The 16,596-nt window shown below is 25.8% G+C and overlaps 2 protein-coding genes and 1 long non-coding RNA gene across 4 annotated transcripts in view; 1 reads left to right on the top strand and 2 right to left on the bottom strand.

The window, feature by feature from the left end:
- The first annotated feature begins 1,422 nt into the window (after positions 1-1,422).
- On the top strand, positions 1,423-4,294 carry LOC132926556 (uncharacterized). The gene is made up of 3 exons (XR_009661470.1): positions 1,423-1,973; positions 2,919-3,176; positions 3,376-4,294. It is a non-coding gene; the product is annotated as an uncharacterized LOC132926556 (long non-coding RNA).
- Positions 4,295-4,334: 40 nt separating this feature from the next.
- Positions 4,335-6,399, bottom strand: LOC132926554 (THAP domain-containing protein 2-like). Its single transcript, XM_060990923.1, has 4 exons — positions 5,328-6,399; positions 4,938-5,111; positions 4,831-4,872; positions 4,335-4,760 (listed from the first exon to the last, which is right to left on the bottom strand). The coding sequence occupies exons 1-4, from the start codon at positions 5,390-5,392 to the stop codon at positions 4,727-4,729; spliced, it is 315 nt and encodes a 104-aa protein (XP_060846906.1). The 5' UTR covers positions 5,393-6,399; the 3' UTR covers positions 4,335-4,726.
- Positions 6,400-7,922: 1,523 nt separating this feature from the next.
- The window catches only part of LOC132926874 (uncharacterized), a 30,639-nt gene continuing 21,965 nt past the window's right edge, over positions 7,923-16,596 (bottom strand). The window contains exons 1-8 of one of the 2 annotated variants that reach the window (XM_060991295.1): positions 15,561-15,890; positions 12,637-12,728; positions 12,154-12,316; positions 12,032-12,083; positions 10,757-10,946; positions 10,536-10,698; positions 9,623-9,750; positions 7,923-8,495 (exon numbers count right to left, since the gene is read on the bottom strand). In XM_060991295.1, the coding sequence (XP_060847278.1) occupies positions 8,337-8,495; positions 9,623-9,750; positions 10,536-10,698; positions 10,757-10,946; positions 12,032-12,083; positions 12,154-12,316; positions 12,637-12,648 (867 nt within the window). In that variant the 5' untranslated portion in view covers positions 12,649-12,728; positions 15,561-15,890 and the 3' untranslated portion in view covers positions 7,923-8,336. Of the gene's footprint in view, positions 8,496-9,622; positions 9,751-10,535; positions 10,699-10,756; positions 10,947-12,031; positions 12,084-12,153; positions 12,317-12,636; positions 12,729-15,560; positions 15,891-16,596 lie in introns of those variants that run through there. The other variant, XM_060991294.1, reaches the window with a different exon arrangement.

Raw genomic sequence — 16,596 nt, 5'->3', positions numbered from 1 at the left:
TACTACTGCCACGGCCCACGACATTGTACAACTCCAATATTTCATTTACAACTATCTCAAATGTCAATTGTTACGAATATCAACTACAACGATATTAGATTGTGCGGCCACGGATTAATTAATCCGTATGTGCGGTGAACTATAACTGCTACGATATTAATTATCACAGATTTATGGTAAATAAAATTTTATAATGAGTTCCTAGTTCCTATATAGTAATTACTTCCTGAGTCCTGTTGTTTTAATTTAGTTTAAGTAATTTGGAATGTGTAATGCACCTATTTAAATGGAATTGCTAAATTTCGATAAAAAAATCTCCGCAAAAAAAGCCAAATTATTTATTTATCTTCAATAATAAATGGTTATCTCTTTTATTAATATTTTTCAATTTATTAATAAATAAGTATAATAAAAAAACTATAAATAACATATTTTAATTAGTATAATGAATTAATCATTCAAAAATACATTACAATTACAATTTTTGTATTATAAACTATTTTTGCACCATAGATATTTTAAAATTTAAAATTATACAATTTATAATTGTACTGTTCTTGCTTGGTCAAATTTTTCTTTTGAACATTAGATAGATACCTAATATAATATTTTTTTTTAAATTTTAAATATTAACTAGGTACTAAATTATATAATATGCTAACGAAGACAGAACACAGAACTCACCCTATCCTGTATTGTACTATAATTCTCATTAGTCATTTCTCATATACCCATATAATTTTTTTGTGTGTGTCCTTACCGATTACCTATCACTTAAGTGTCTTGTTTATTATTACATCTAACACCCATCTATCACATGATATTTCATGTAGGTACATAATACCTACCTGTCACAAAAGCCAAAAACCATTTAGACACATATTGATTTCCACACCATTGAATTTTTTTTCAACCATGGAAAAAAGATTAATATATACAGTAGACGCCGCTTATAAGACTCACTTTGGGACCAGCACAAAGTGAGTCTTATAACCGAATGAATCTTATAGGCGAAGTGGAAATAAAAAATTAATTACGTATTTATAAATTTTATTTTACTACATATTTTGCTTTCATTTTAATACTTAAACACATATTACATACTTATTATTGAATAAATTTAATAATCCTGATAAAAAAAACTAAAATTACAATAAGTAAATATTACATATAAAAATATTATAAAAATTATACATTAATAAAAAATTATAAAGGATGTATGTATAATGTATTTATTATTTATTTTTGAAAAAATTTGTAATTTTAGTTTGTTTTTTATTTTGTTCTAGTACTCCGAAAATATAATAACGATAATCGTTACGATAAATGTGAACTTTTATCTGCGATAAAAATTATTATACCTTATAAGTTATAAGGTACCAACAGAAACTAGATATAATTAACACGAACATTATTTAATTTTTCAATACCAATTTATTTCTAAATTATAACTAAAAAAGTTTATTTTCTACTATTTATTTTACGAAATTTAAGTCTTTTAACTGAAGTGTTGAGTCTTATAACTAATTTTTTTTTAATGTATTTTGATATGTCCGGACCATTCAGATTTTGAATCTAATAAGCGGCGTCTACTGTATATAAAAAATATAATAATAATAATATCTTTCAACCTGTACGATAGTCCGTGGCACCAGTTCTTAAGACAAATCCACAGATATCTGTGGACCACAAATTGGTGTCAACATTCAATAACCATAAGAGTTAAACACATAGGTAAAACATTAGATTTAATTAAGCTGAAGTCTGAAATATTTAATTATTTAGATTATTCAATAAGGAACCTTGCAAAATGCAAACAGACAACGCTGTATCCATTATCTACACACCCTCACAGGTCACAGCACCATCCATGGCCACATGGTAGAAAAATGTTTTCTGTGACAACCTCTTTATGATTTTCTAGACAAACAAAACATCGATTTTGGTCTTCATCTACACAATAAAACAAAAAAGTAGGTTTTTGCTATAATAATTAATAATTGAAAAAGTTATTGTAGTTGACAAAATTATTTATTATGAGTATACCCCCAATTGGTGGAACAATAACATAAACTGGTGAGGTATTAACCATGAATAACACTGGTACTTTTGTAAAAATTGAATAGAATATTAATTTTTAATTTTTTATAAATTAATTATATACATAATTATTAATTACCATTTGTTAACAACAATTGATTTTCGGCTACATCACCATTTTTGGTTCTTATAGAATTACCTATTGGTAGATTATTTACTAATAGGCCCTCTGGCCTGTATATGACCAATTGGTCTTCCTCTACGTCGTGGAATTCTATTATTTGCAACTGAGCCAATTACTTACATATTACCACGATTACGACCTGTAACCCTATGAGGTACCTAGTAGAGGTTCAAAATAATGGCACCTACTTGTTGGTTGATATCTAGATTATAAGGAAAATATAATTTTAGCTGGCTGTAAAAACAAAACTTATTTTCAAGTTTACATTTGGAATGGGGCTTATTTGCTAATTTAAATAACTTTTTGAAGAGTATGCTACCCTTCAAAGGAAGGCCATAGTGTCATACCATTAATTTGGTACAAGCCGTAATGCATCGACCAAGATAATATTATTGTTAGTGCCCCTTGAAGTAATAATTGATCTCCTGGCTTAGAACAGTATTTTTAATTAAGTGTTACAATTGTATACAATATGTACAATCTACTGATTATACTGATAGCATAATATATGAAACATTAATAATTTTTATTAGGTAGGTAAATTAAATTCATTACTTGTTGACCATTAATTATTTGACGAGTTTTCCTTCATACTCGACTTTCCACAAAACGCAGCCTATCTATAATAAGTAAATTATAAATGGAATTGTAGTTAATATACATATGACATATCTATAATTTAAGTTTAAATAAGTTACAGAATTAATGAAAAAAAAATCACCCCAAAAAGTCCAAACCGGTGGATGTTGATTGTTGGCCAATAGAGATTTTCAACATACTATAAAACTCTCAATAAAATTATTGGTCCGAATATTCAGTCCAAAAAACGGAAAATCCATCTGGATGAATAATATCCAACCAGAAATTCTAGCCAATTCTTGTATAGCCACGAAACCTCCAACATTGTGGAAATCGTTTGGGAGGTCTGGACTTATTTCTGATGGCAAATGAGGTAATGCCATATGAGAATAAATATTTATTTTTATTTTTTTTCCCGATTTTAAAATGTTTAAAAAATTTAAATTGCCATTTTAATAATAGTAGCAATATTACTATTATTGCGAAATAACTGAATCATGTTATGATTTTTAATAAATCGTACAATACTCTGTGATAAAATAAATTCATATATTTAAAATTTAATTTTACAGGATATAATATACAGACCTGACTAAAATAAAACCAACATCCAATCAGTCTGCATTCGGGTAAAACTCTTTACTGCATTGTGCATTGCGGTTTAAAGTCAGTAACAATTGGTAGATTTTCCCAATCAAAAATAGTGAATGACACCTTCGTCTTAAGCGCATAAATATACTTGGGATTATGAAAAAAAAATTCTAAAATACCATTTTAAGTTATTAAAATTATTGTGTAAATCAAACTACTTTTACACGTACAACATAGGCAGCTGCAGCTCAGTCGTCAGCTCTATGACGTCACACGGCTATTCATCAACTCTCATAGTCACATTATCTCGTTGAATAATCGTTTATTTTAATTCGGATTTTTACCAAAACGTTTTTCATTGTGTTGAGTAATGAGTACTTGAGTGTTGACCATGATTAAAGATACTATCGTGGTGTTGACTAGAATAATACACCAATTAACTTAGAATTAAAAAAAAAAAAACTAAAGTTGTGATGTCCTTTAATGCTGCTAAAAAATGACCAATCTCTATATAGTCTATATAATGACCTGGCCCATGGTTATTGTGGCTGGTACATAATAAATAATAATTGGATCATTCTCGACATGGATGCAGTCGATCCACAACACTGTTCGTATTTTGAACATCTTAACTGCCTAGAGCCATAATATTTTAATTTATAATTTTTTATGTACATTTATTATTTTATTTAAATTAACCTTTGATTGGTGGATACATGATTTTGAACATAAGTATAATCTTATAATCTTGTATATTTACATATTACCTATATTAAATTGCCTCTAATACCTGGAATTCTTTTAGATTGCAAGTTATTATCTTCAACATTTCCCAAAACATGAGCAATGTTAAACACAATTGGAGATCGAGATGTAGAACATGGTGTTGGATCATTTTGTGAATCTTAATTAATTAAATTAATACAATTAAATAAATACCTTTAATGCCATAAGTGTAATTTTATTTTATGTATTTATTGCTGTGAATTTTACTGTTTTTTGTTTCTTAAATACATGTAAATTTTAAAATAATTAAAGTGTATAAAATTTAAAACCAATTTTTTATATATATATAATTTTTTTAAATAAAAATAAATATCTTATTTGAAAATCAATAATTATAACAATAATCTCATAATTGTATTTGAAAATATATTAGCTAGTATTATTATAATATTACATAGAAAATAAAATATTGTTATAATATTTGCTATTTTTATTACAGTGACATTTATCCTATGGCAAAAAATTATGTGGTAATATTTTGGACGTTTTGGTGATATTGCTTAAATCAAAATTAATCTTCAGTAAGTCCAGTGAGAATATTTAACATCATGACTCAGTACAATCGGGTTCTTCTTGGAGTCTAAACATAAATATTATATATAAATAAATAATTTATTTATAATTAAAAATTAAAAATATACAATATTTACCTCTGACGAACTATCCGCAAAGCTTCCATAATTCGGTCATGGCTATAAAAATGAAACAAATTGCATTAAACCAATTATAATAAATACAAAAATGTCAAAAATATTACCTTACTGGAACCGCATCCGAGTATAATGTTCTTTTTTCAACAGCTCTGGAGCTGTAACTCTCCGGTGCAAAATGTTTACTACAGACTTTGTGGTTTTTAGTAATGGGTCTATTACGATCTTTAAGGCCAAGTATTTCAATCCACAATTTTTTCCTGGCTTCATTCTGTGGAAATCTTAAGTTGGGTAACCCCCAATTTTTAAATTAGCACCAGCAAATTGTTTTATGTTGATTTAGATTTTAATAATAACAGGTATCCATAACTTAAAGATAACATTATAAAAAAAGATAGAGGAGCTTCAACACCTTCAGTTTTTTCATTGAAATTTCGCCCCCCGAATATATAGGGTAAGTAATTAATATTGTGTTGTTTAATGAATATAATACTTACTTATGGAAAGAAACCGATTTAGAGTTATCACTAGTAGCATAACAAACAACACACGTGTTAACCATAATTAAATATTTAAAATATATTTTAAAACAATAATTTTTTATAAGATAAAATGCTATTATATTTATACTGACCACGTTATACGTTAATATAATCTTTTTGTTCTATACGGTGTACTATAAACATAAACGTAAACTATAGTATTTTGTTATCAATGATGATACGTCCTGACCGCGCCACCGCGGTCTTATATATTTAAGCATGACAAAATAAATGCACCATCATTCTGATTTCAAACAGCTGATTAATGTTTGGAGAAACGCGTCTTTTAACGTTCTATCTATCAACAACCTGATCTTGTAATCATTTTCATACTAATATTTTAGGCGGGCTTTAGATTTTTTATAATTACAAAGGAAAAATATGTTGATTTTTTATTAAGCCCTTCCAAATTTTTACATCCCATGCCATAACGTTACAATTATTATTTGTATAATGAAAAACATTTCATAATTCACTAATTTCTTATTTCTAGTTTTGTATTTTATATAGGTACTTATGGGCCCGTCTAAAATATTAGTTATATTCTGTGGTTTGACAATGTTTACAAAATCAGGTTTTTGATAGATATCAACGACTGTAGCGTTAGAAGTGCTTCTCCAAGCAGTCCAAGCATTAATCTGCTGTTTGAAATCACGATGATCGTCCATTAGTTTTGTCATGTATCATCATTGATTTCAAATACTAGATTCGGTTATAGTTATGGTGACCAGACGTACTATTTTTCGTAGGACAGTACTTTTTTTTGACATGGGTCCTAATGTCCTTAACAATAATGTTAAGTACATGATATTGTATTCTTTTTTTTTTAAATTTTTATGGGCTAATGCGTGTTTATGTGTTTTTATTGTTTTTTATAATTTGATTATTAATTTATAGTTCATGGTTCGATCTAAAGCATTCTTATTGGTTGGTAGCACGATTTAAGATATACTAAATCGTATATATTTAAATTTTACAATTGGTATTTTTACCTTTAAAAAATAATTTATACTTCAGTTTAAGTTTACTTTAAATTCTTCAATATCAAAGTATTTTTATCATAAAGACACACATTGACAAATTAAATGAGTTGACATTATAATTTCAAATAATTGGTTTTTATAATTGATAATAATAATAAAATAAATAAAGTAATCAGATGAAAATAGAAGGAAATGCCTATGGAAATATGGGTAAAACGGGTAGAATAGTATACGCATTGGGTAATTACGGCTGAGAAGGAACTAAGTTTTAAAATGTACTTTTTTTTAAATATTTATAACTGGTCACCATAGTTATAGTGCACGGTATAGAAAACAAAATATTATATTATACATTGGATAATATAAATATAATAGTATTATTTTATAAATTTTTGCACTTGAATATTTAAATATTTCATCGTGGTTCAATTGTGCATAGTTTGTTATTCAAATTCTAATAACACTGAAAATATGTTTCTTTCCATTAGTAAATGTACTATAAATTATAATATTCATTCAATAACACAATTATTTACCTACTTTACCTATATTTTCTTAGCTTGCATAAGTTTATTTATTTTATTGTTATTACTTATCACACTTATTATTACTAGGTACCATTATTTAGCTATTATCTTTTTCTATCTTAAGTTTCCATTCAAACTTGTTCAGAAAGCAATTGTGACTTGACATAGACTTTAAGATCATAAAAGACCCTTTGCTAAAAATCACAGTCTGAAGTAATTTTATTACAAGGGAGAGTTTCGCCTGCACCCATATTCAAAGAGCATTATATTAGAAGCTGTTCCTTTAAGATAATATTTTAACATTTATTATAATTGATTTAATGCAATATGTTTTATTTTTACAGTCATCCATAAATTTGATAGTAGTAATATAATACTTAAGCTCTGTCTCAAAAGAGAATAATATGTAGTAGTCTGTGTAGACTAATTCATTCAAATATTAAAAATATCATTGCTCAACTGGTTGCAAATATAAATATAAAATATTAATAAATTAAAATAATAAAAAAATTCATGATGGAGAAGAAAATGTTTTGGTAAAGAAATTAAAAAAATTTGCTGTCACCCTACAATATTATTTTTCATGTGCATTTATAAGAAAAACATTTGCTAGTATGTTATCTCATGGCCTTGAGACGGTTCATGTTTGTAGAAGGTAAACCATGTTTCAAGTATTTTTCAAACTCCAATAGTGAAATATATTGCAATTTAAAATTTGGCAGTTGATGAAATGTGTGTGAACTGTGAATAGTTTAATTAGAATTGATATAGAATTATTTATGCATGGATACATAAATGTAGGAGCTAACTATTCAAGAAACATCCCAGTTGCTATAAATAATTTGGTAATCATGATAGTGTATATGAATAGCATCTAGAAGTTACCAATAGGTTATTTTTATTAGACGGCCTATCTGGACAAGAAATAAGTAATATTTTACAAACAGCAATAATAAAGCTTTTATAACTAACACTGGTGTTCATATTATCATACATTTCCTTTTGGCAGGGATTAAAATATAATATACAAACACAGCATAGACTTGTTAAATAATCAAATATTTTTTTTTATTATTATTATATTTTCTCTTCACTAATTTGTTTGATAATTATTTACATAATTAAATATAATAGTAATAAAAATAATAAGGGAAGATAAAAAAATAATAATAATACAAATTTAAAAAAATGGTAATTGTTTTAGTGTAATAAGTATATTATATAATGTTTTAAAACAATTATTATTCCATGTATAATGAATTAATGAAGTACAACATATATTTTAGTGGAACGCAGTTTATAGTTTATCTCGCTCAGCATTTTAACTGTACATACTGTTATTATATTTATTGCAATAACCTCGCTCATAATAGAAACAATTATTACAATATATATAGTACATAAAAGATTCTAAACGCAATTAGCCTACAGTTATATCACATAATAGTATCATTTTATAAAGCAGTTCGTTCATCGTAAACAATAACTGCTTCATTGTCAACCAATATATCTGTGTCTTTGTTGTTGAGGAACTGACTTCTGGATTTGCTCATGGCGATTATGGCAGCTTCATCATTTCTCATGCGATTTTTTCTTTTTTTACTGAAATTTACCTAAAGAATAATAACAATAATTAATAAAAATAATTATTCAATACAACAAGTAATTTATTAAGATAAACCCTTTATATCAATGCCATACTATCACTAATGTCCTGAATTGTGACAGTTTTTAACTTTTTATATTATAGCATTTATAAGATTTTATATTAAAGAATAATAATAATAATAAAAGAGTATTGTAAATGGTTGACATTAATATAATCATTATAACAGCGATTCCCTAAGTGTGTTCTGCAGAACTTAATGGTTCAATGGGATAATTTTAAGAGTTCTGCAACATGTATGTGAATATTGAGAAAATTGTTTTCTAATGTATTATATTTGGAACAAAACCTTCACCTAAATCATAAGTAGGTACTAGTAAACTATTACAATAAAATACTAGATTTACTTTGAATTTGAACAATATGTATAAAATAATAATACTTTAATAAAAGACCTATAGGAAATAATTTATTAATCAATAACCCTAAACAAATAATATAATTAAAACATTTTGAATTTCCAAAAAATAATTGAAAAATTGGGTTTGAGCTTAAGTTAGAGACATTGGTCATTGGTGTTCCATCGTTCCATGAAATACAAACTACAGTGAAAACTTTTTATAACAAATCTGAAAGGATCAAGAGATATCTTTTGTTAAAGAGAGTTTTCGTAATAGAGAAGGTTTAAAAAAAACAAAATTTTTGTTAGAAATTACGTCGATAATAAAATCAATATATTCAATATCAATAATATCGATATTATTGCAAGTAGATAATGAAAGAATTTAATCGTTATTGTAAATTTCGGCATTTTAGCGGATTAATTTTATAATTTATAATACGATAACAGGTAAATTGTCTTATGAAACATAAAATATTGTTTTGTTATTGAGACTGACTATACGTTATAGAGAATGAATTGACTAATGAGTTATAAAGCAAACCAACCATTATTATGTAATGTTAATGTTATATAGAGATTTTCTTTGTAAAGAGTTTTGTTGTTAAGAGTTTTTACTGTATTTTTAATGGATACTGTGGTATTAAAAGTTTGAGAACTACTACATTATAATATAGTTGTACAGAACTTGTCTTATATTAACTGCACATTTTTTTCATAAAAGTTAAAAATACCTTAGCATAGAGCTCTGATAAATTGTCAGATGTTGAGAATGGCCGTTTCTTGTTTCTCACATGTGTTGGAAGACTTCTTGTTCGCAGTGTTATAGATTTTCCATCACATGTATGGCAATTTTCCAAAACTAAATAAAATGTAATCTTAATTAGTTGCAGTTAATTATTCAAACCATTATGTCTTTATTGTGTCTTCATATTAAAATTTCATTGAAATAACAACCATTTAGTGATTTTTTATTAAAAAAATTATCTAGTCTATTTTACATTTTACATTAATCTAAGGATAATATATTTGAAGGATTTAATTGTTTAAAATTACATATAAATGTGTTATATCATTAAAATCATTCAATACAATAATAATAATAACCTTATTGTATAAAATGTATTACAGTTATTATAAATAATTATAGTTTATTTATTAGAAAAATGAAGAAATTATTTTACAAGGAATCGAAACATATAGAACAAAAAAATCAGGACAGAATAATAAATAAGAAAATCATTATTTAATTTTTAATTAATAAATTTATATCTAATACCTAAGTGCTTTACAAATAATATAAAAACAAAATTTTAAAAAGGATAAATAGATAATAATTATTATATTCATCTCAAAATATTTGTAGATATCTAAGAAGATGAATGTAAATAACCCAAAATTAAAACTAACAAAACTAAATGCTGAATTGCTGAACGTCAATTTGTTATACTATGCACTTAAAAATGAAATATATACATAGGAATGAATATCCTTTTAATTGTTATTCAAATGTAATATATTGTAATATAACGTGTATGATAAAATGAAAAAAGTAAGAGAAACTGTAATATTGAACTATATTTTTATTATTATTATTTATAGTTATTTAAAAATGTTTTAGTCACAAACAACAAGCAAAATACTTACTGCTACTGGAAGTAAATTGATGAGGATTAAATTCAGAGATCTGAGGTATAGCGTTTGGCAAATGGCAAGGGTCATTTTGGGTCTCATTGTCAATATAATGCAAATTAGGCACGTCAAATGTTTCATTGCTGATAAATTCTTTTATTTCACGTATGCAAGGATCCTGAAATAAAGAAAATTGTTAATTTTTTACTCTTAATAAATCCATCAATGCAACATACAAATGATTGAAGTTGTTTTGCTGGTGGTACAGAGGCTGAACGTGGTACTGTATTTGTACTTACAGGTTCTTCTCCTTGATCATTGAAAAACCAATGATCAGGAGAACCTTCTCTTTCAGGAAATAACTCAACAATACGGTTACTGTAAATAAAATTTCCAGTTTTGGGGTCTAGGAATACAGTGGAGTAACTGGAATATACAAAATTTAATTAGTTAAAATTACTTATACTACTATTAACAATAAATAATTTTATAATTAAATTTGCATTATTTTATCAATTACAATTATAAATGTAAATATAAAAGAATACATTAGAACAAATAAAACAGAATTACAACAAAACTCTAAAATTAAATTTTTTTTGTAATAATACTTTTTAATATTTGTTTAAATAAATTCCTTAGAAAATTAAGTCAAAAATAAAAATAAAAATTCAATAAGTATTCTCATCAATAACAAGTAAACACCAAGAAAAGTTTAATATGTTCTCAGAAGGATTTTTTATCATACAATAAAAAAACTGCTGGTACTCAATCTTCATTTTAATTCATTAGAAAAATGTATGATTTAAACATTTTTAAGCTAAATGCTACTAAAAAAGCTTAGAAAAAATTTGTTATTCTAACCTATTAGATAATCACATAAGTTTATTGGCTATTAGCTATACTTCTGTTGTTAGTAAAAACAAAAGTGTATAAGTCAAATGAATCAACTATAATTTATACTTTATAGTGAGCATTTACACTACATTTGAAATAATGGCATAATAGGTTCAAGATAAGAAAAAAATGTATTATAGTTTTAAATGAACATCTTACTATTTAGCAGCAATTTATATGATTTGTATTTTTTTTCACATGTATCAAATTTATAAATACAAATATTATAATATATATATATATTGTTTACAACCAAAAATATATATGTATATAAACAATATTATAATTTAAAATACAAAAAAAGAAAAATTATTTACAACTGTATTTAAACTAGTTAACACATTTTAAATGTTTTAATTTATTTAGGTTTTATTTATTTTGGAGTTTTAAACAATAAATAATTTATAATGAGATAGCTATCATTACTAACTCCTAACTTTATTTAAAGGTTAAAATCTTAACATAATAAGTAATAACCAATAGTGAGCCAAATTTAAGTCTTTTGATTCATAAAATATACCATAAAACTATTGTAATGTTAAAAACTATGAAGTTAAATAATTTATTGTCTTATTGATAACATATGCCTATTATGAAAAACATTTAAAAATTACCTAGGTATGTTGGTATTACTTCTTTGTTCTTCTTCCTCACAACTGTTTTGTACTAAAAAAAATAATAAATAATTAGAAATGATTAAAAAGTACAACATAAATAGACTATACAATATGCTTACCATTTTTTTTTTTACAAAAACAACAATACCAAATTATAAATACAATTGTTATTGAAGTAAGTACTATAATGACAATAGCGCATACTATAACAATTGACAATTGATCTTTGTCTACTTGCCATCCCAAAACATCCAAGGTCCAATCAAAACCTCCGGAAATATCCTGCAGAACAAAAATATTAATTATTTTGCAAAATGTATTATTTTTTATATTGTTCATAATATTATATACTATAATTTGTTAAAAATCTTATAAATACCTATTTTGTTAAAAATATATTTTTTTAGACTAATTATTTATATAAATAATAATAGAATTCATTTATTAGTTCACTAAACAATGCTTAAACAATTTAAATTGATTTGCATTAATCTTAGAACTTATATGAATATAAACATAAATGGTTAAAAAAAAATCAACAAAATATATTATATGAATTAATAACATTTTTAACAAAAGTTAAATAATTAGATAAAACATACAGGAGGCCACATTTTTGCTGTCAATGTAGTAGATTGTTGAAATACAGTCCCGCGTGTGTTTTCTTCAGGATTTGGCTGTATGTAGAGATCATCTGGAAATAAAATATAAATGTTATGAAAACTAGTATAGTAGTATGGTATAACATAACACACTTTACATAACTAAAACCATTAAAATTAAATATATTTTAATACAATATATAATACTATATTATGATTTAAAGATGTTTCTTGAATTTAATTTTTATTGAAAAATATAGTTTATAGGACATCATTCAATAGAATAGTTAGACAAAACAGTGCTAGAACAAAAATATCTAAATTTAAATTAATTAAAAATGTAGTTTAAAGTTTATAATAACAAATATTGTACAATATTGTAATTATTTTCAATATTATAGGTAAACATCTAGAAATTTTTAAATCTTGTCTTAAATGTATTTTATAAAAAGAACCTAATAATTATTGTCATTTAAATGTATATTTTAAGAACTTTAATGATGTGCTAATCATTCAATGTTAATAACTATACAATATACATATTCAGTAAAAAAAAATTTTAAATAAATAAATGAAAACCATAAAAAATAGTAAGCAGTTATAATTTATTATTAATGTACTATTTTTTATTATTATAATTTAGTATAAAGTATTTAACTAAAAATTATTAATATCATAATTTCTGTATGATTCTTTTCACAAAAAAATATAATAAATATAAATGGCAGATATTTTTTATATGTCACTTCTTCAGATAAGCATACAATTTTTTACTAAACTATATAGACATATGGTATTTTTTATAAATTTGGGAGATTTTAATCTATTATATTTAAAACAGTTTAAATCCAAAATTAAATAAATATGTTTTACTTGAAATATAAAGTACATAGAAATTCTAAACAAATAAATAAATTGAGAATTTATTTGTAAAAATTAAAAAACAAGCATATAACATATATACACTTGTATTATACTATAATATAATGCACTTGTTTTAAAAATATATTAATTATCATAGGCCTCTGACATCAACATTAATATGACATTTTTTATATTGTCTATGCAATCGATTAATGTTATCGTTTCAGTAAATTACACACTTAAAATTGTTTATTTGTTCTAAAGATACTAAATTTAACACTAAAAATATTATTACTAATTGAATTGCCTATGTAATTTAGTTTCAAGAGCAGATATAAATAATATAGTATTCACGATTACACTTTATTAAATAATATTCAATTTGTATTAAATGAGATAGAATAAATTTAAATTGTATATCTTTAAAAAGCACAGATTCATAACTAATAAAATTCTTTTCGTAAGATATTGATAATAATTTTTAAATTTGATGCATTTTAATATATATTTTCATGTGTATAGATGTTATAAATTCTTTAACACAATATAACACTACTTGGAAACTTCTTAAAATGATAGAATTACTTTACAAGTAATTTTTAAATTTAAATTTTCTTATTTGTAGTACTAAGGAAAAAAATGACGCATTATACTTATCTAGTTTTAAATAAAACCAATAAATATTCATTTTTTAAATCGTTTTTGTCATTAACTATGAGCATACCTAGTAAATAAATGTGTATGGAAATTACAAGGTAATTTAAAGGTTTACTGGCACTATCTGGAACTAAGTAGCAAGTATATTGTGATTTGTAGAAACCAACTATTGTAGGAATGGTTAAACAGTATTACTATTTTTTTTAAATTACGGTATAATGAAAATTCATAGCACATGAATTAGTTTTCAATTTTCTTTTAGAATAAATTTTGTATCTGAACAGTAAAAAAATTGAAAAATTATTATATCATCTATATTCAAATGCCTAAGAATCAAATAAGACATAAGTTATAGGTATTACATTATTATTTATTAACTAAACAATAAAATGTTAAATGGATAATTGAGTTAATTTAATTTTCTGCTTTTCAAAACATAATAATCTATTTACCTATCGAAGTAAGCTATATACTTACAGAAACTTTCTGTTTAAACCAAAGCAAAAAAAACCTGTTTTGTAAATCTCACTTCATGACATTTCTAAACCAGTTGGGCAAGTGTTGTTTATCATTCACTTGTAATTTTTAAACATACTATAACTATTGCATTCATATAGATATTAATATACCCAGTGGCATTACAAACTTTTTGAACCACGGGAGCAAACATTAATCGAATTTGTCTACCAACCAACTCATATTTTCTAAACAGTATTTATATTCAAAATTAATATTAAATTCTTTTAAAATAACAACTTAGTTTATGACTATGTTATCAGATCACAACACATGGGATCAAAACAGTATTTAGTAAAATTAATTCATCCACAACCACCAACCAATCACCCCAAAAATTGAAGGGACAATTGCCCCAAAAAAGTGACCTCGTGGCATCGTTGAAAATACCAATTATAAAACACTTATTTTGACTTAAGAATCAAACAGAATTGAGTATTAATAAACAATATAAATAATTGTATGGATAATTATATCAAAATAACGAATATCATAGCAAGACGAAAATCAAAATAACTAGAACATTTGGTAATAAATTGTTGAAAACTTACAAGGCATGTGATAATAATATATTATTACTGTAAACCACAAACTATCTATGAATCGATGCCAATCACGATATTTCTCTAGTCTGTAACGAGAAATGTGCTCATAATTTTCAAACGATAAGCGAATAACAAATAACAATATTCCCAGCGTTACACCCAAACGAGCATCGGCTAGAAGAAAACCATAACGGAGGCCAATGGTACCCGAGAGAACTATATTTGCCAAGTACGCATAGATGTCTACGGAACTAACGCAGTGTAGGCATTCGCTACAGCAGGACTGTGAGGTGCCCGCACAACAGAATAACATCATAATATTATCGTCATTATTGCTCGTACCTTCTTCGACGGCGGTGGAGTCCGGACGACACGATCCGCAGAGTCCGCCACGGCGACCGACGGCTATGAGCGCAACCGCACCAGGTCGCTGCCCACTCAAACTGGTGTTGCGGTACAATAGTTACGAGCGGCGAACCGTTACGCCGCGCAAAAGCCGTGCAAGTCGCGTACAGAACGACTCCGCCGGAGACACAATACCGCCGATGACCGCGCAACAGTTGACACTCGACGGCCGATTTTTACCGATTCGATGACGTTATTTCAACAATATTCGCGCGATTCCGTTCTCAAAGTGGTCGCCCGATGTGTCGTAACTCGTAAGATGAGTGTGCGTGTGTGTGTGTGTTGTGTTATCAGTAGATAATGTTTTTGTTGATTTCCGCGTTGAAAGCGATAACGCCGTAGTATATATTGTAGTGATGATTATAATAATATTGTGTAGTGAAGGTCACGTCTCGCGCGTACCGTGTATAGTCGTCGGCGGAGGCTACGTTCATACGCGTGCGCGACGTGTTTTCGCTTACGATTTTCAGTACATCGTAATAAATAATAATATATATATATTTGTGTTATATGTACCTATTTATACTTTTACAAAACTTGCTTATTGTGCTTCGAAGTAGATTATGTAAAAACAAAAAAAATGTCCCTATAAGTACTCAACTGATTATATTTACCTATGAAATGGTCAAAATAGAATATGTTATATAAAGATTTAAGACCATGTTAACTTTTTTTTTCTATTTAACTTATTACTTCTTTTTTTTTTTCAAGTTTAAATCGACGATGTCGTGGGGACCGCTTGCGCATTGCGTCCACGAAAAAAAACTTATAACTTCTACAAGTTAAAGAAGTATAACTTTCATCTTAACTTGATATATTGAAAAACAGTTAACATAACCACAGTCATACTGTCATAGCCCATAACACGAATAACTAATAAAACTCTATTCTATTGTATAATATACATCACTCATTGTCGAATACGTTTTTTGAAATTTATTTCTGGCGTTGTTTAAAGTCCGACTCTAATGCC

Source organism: Rhopalosiphum padi, chromosome 3 (genome assembly GCF_020882245.1).
Source record: "Rhopalosiphum padi isolate XX-2018 chromosome 3, ASM2088224v1, whole genome shotgun sequence".
Taxonomy (NCBI): Eukaryota; Metazoa; Arthropoda; class Insecta; order Hemiptera; family Aphididae; genus Rhopalosiphum; species Rhopalosiphum padi.
Note: the sequence above shows the minus strand (reverse complement) of the source record. Positions and strands in the feature narration are given on the sequence as shown.

What these genes read in the sequence shown, in the direction of transcription:
- LOC132926554 (XM_060990923.1), bottom strand. Translation starts at nt 5,392, where the DNA reads ATGGTTAACACGTGTGTTGTTTGTTATGCTACTAGTGATAACTCTAAA. An exon ending in AAATCGGTTTCTTTCCATAA is followed by an intron (nt 5,112 to 5,327) that starts GTAAGTATTATA and finishes ACCCAACTTAAG; the next exon opens with ATTTCCACAGAATGAAGCCA. An exon ending in TCGGATGCGGTTCCAGTAAG is followed by an intron (nt 4,873 to 4,937) that starts GTAATATTTTTG and finishes TCATTTTTATAG; the next exon opens with CCATGACCGAATTATGGAAG.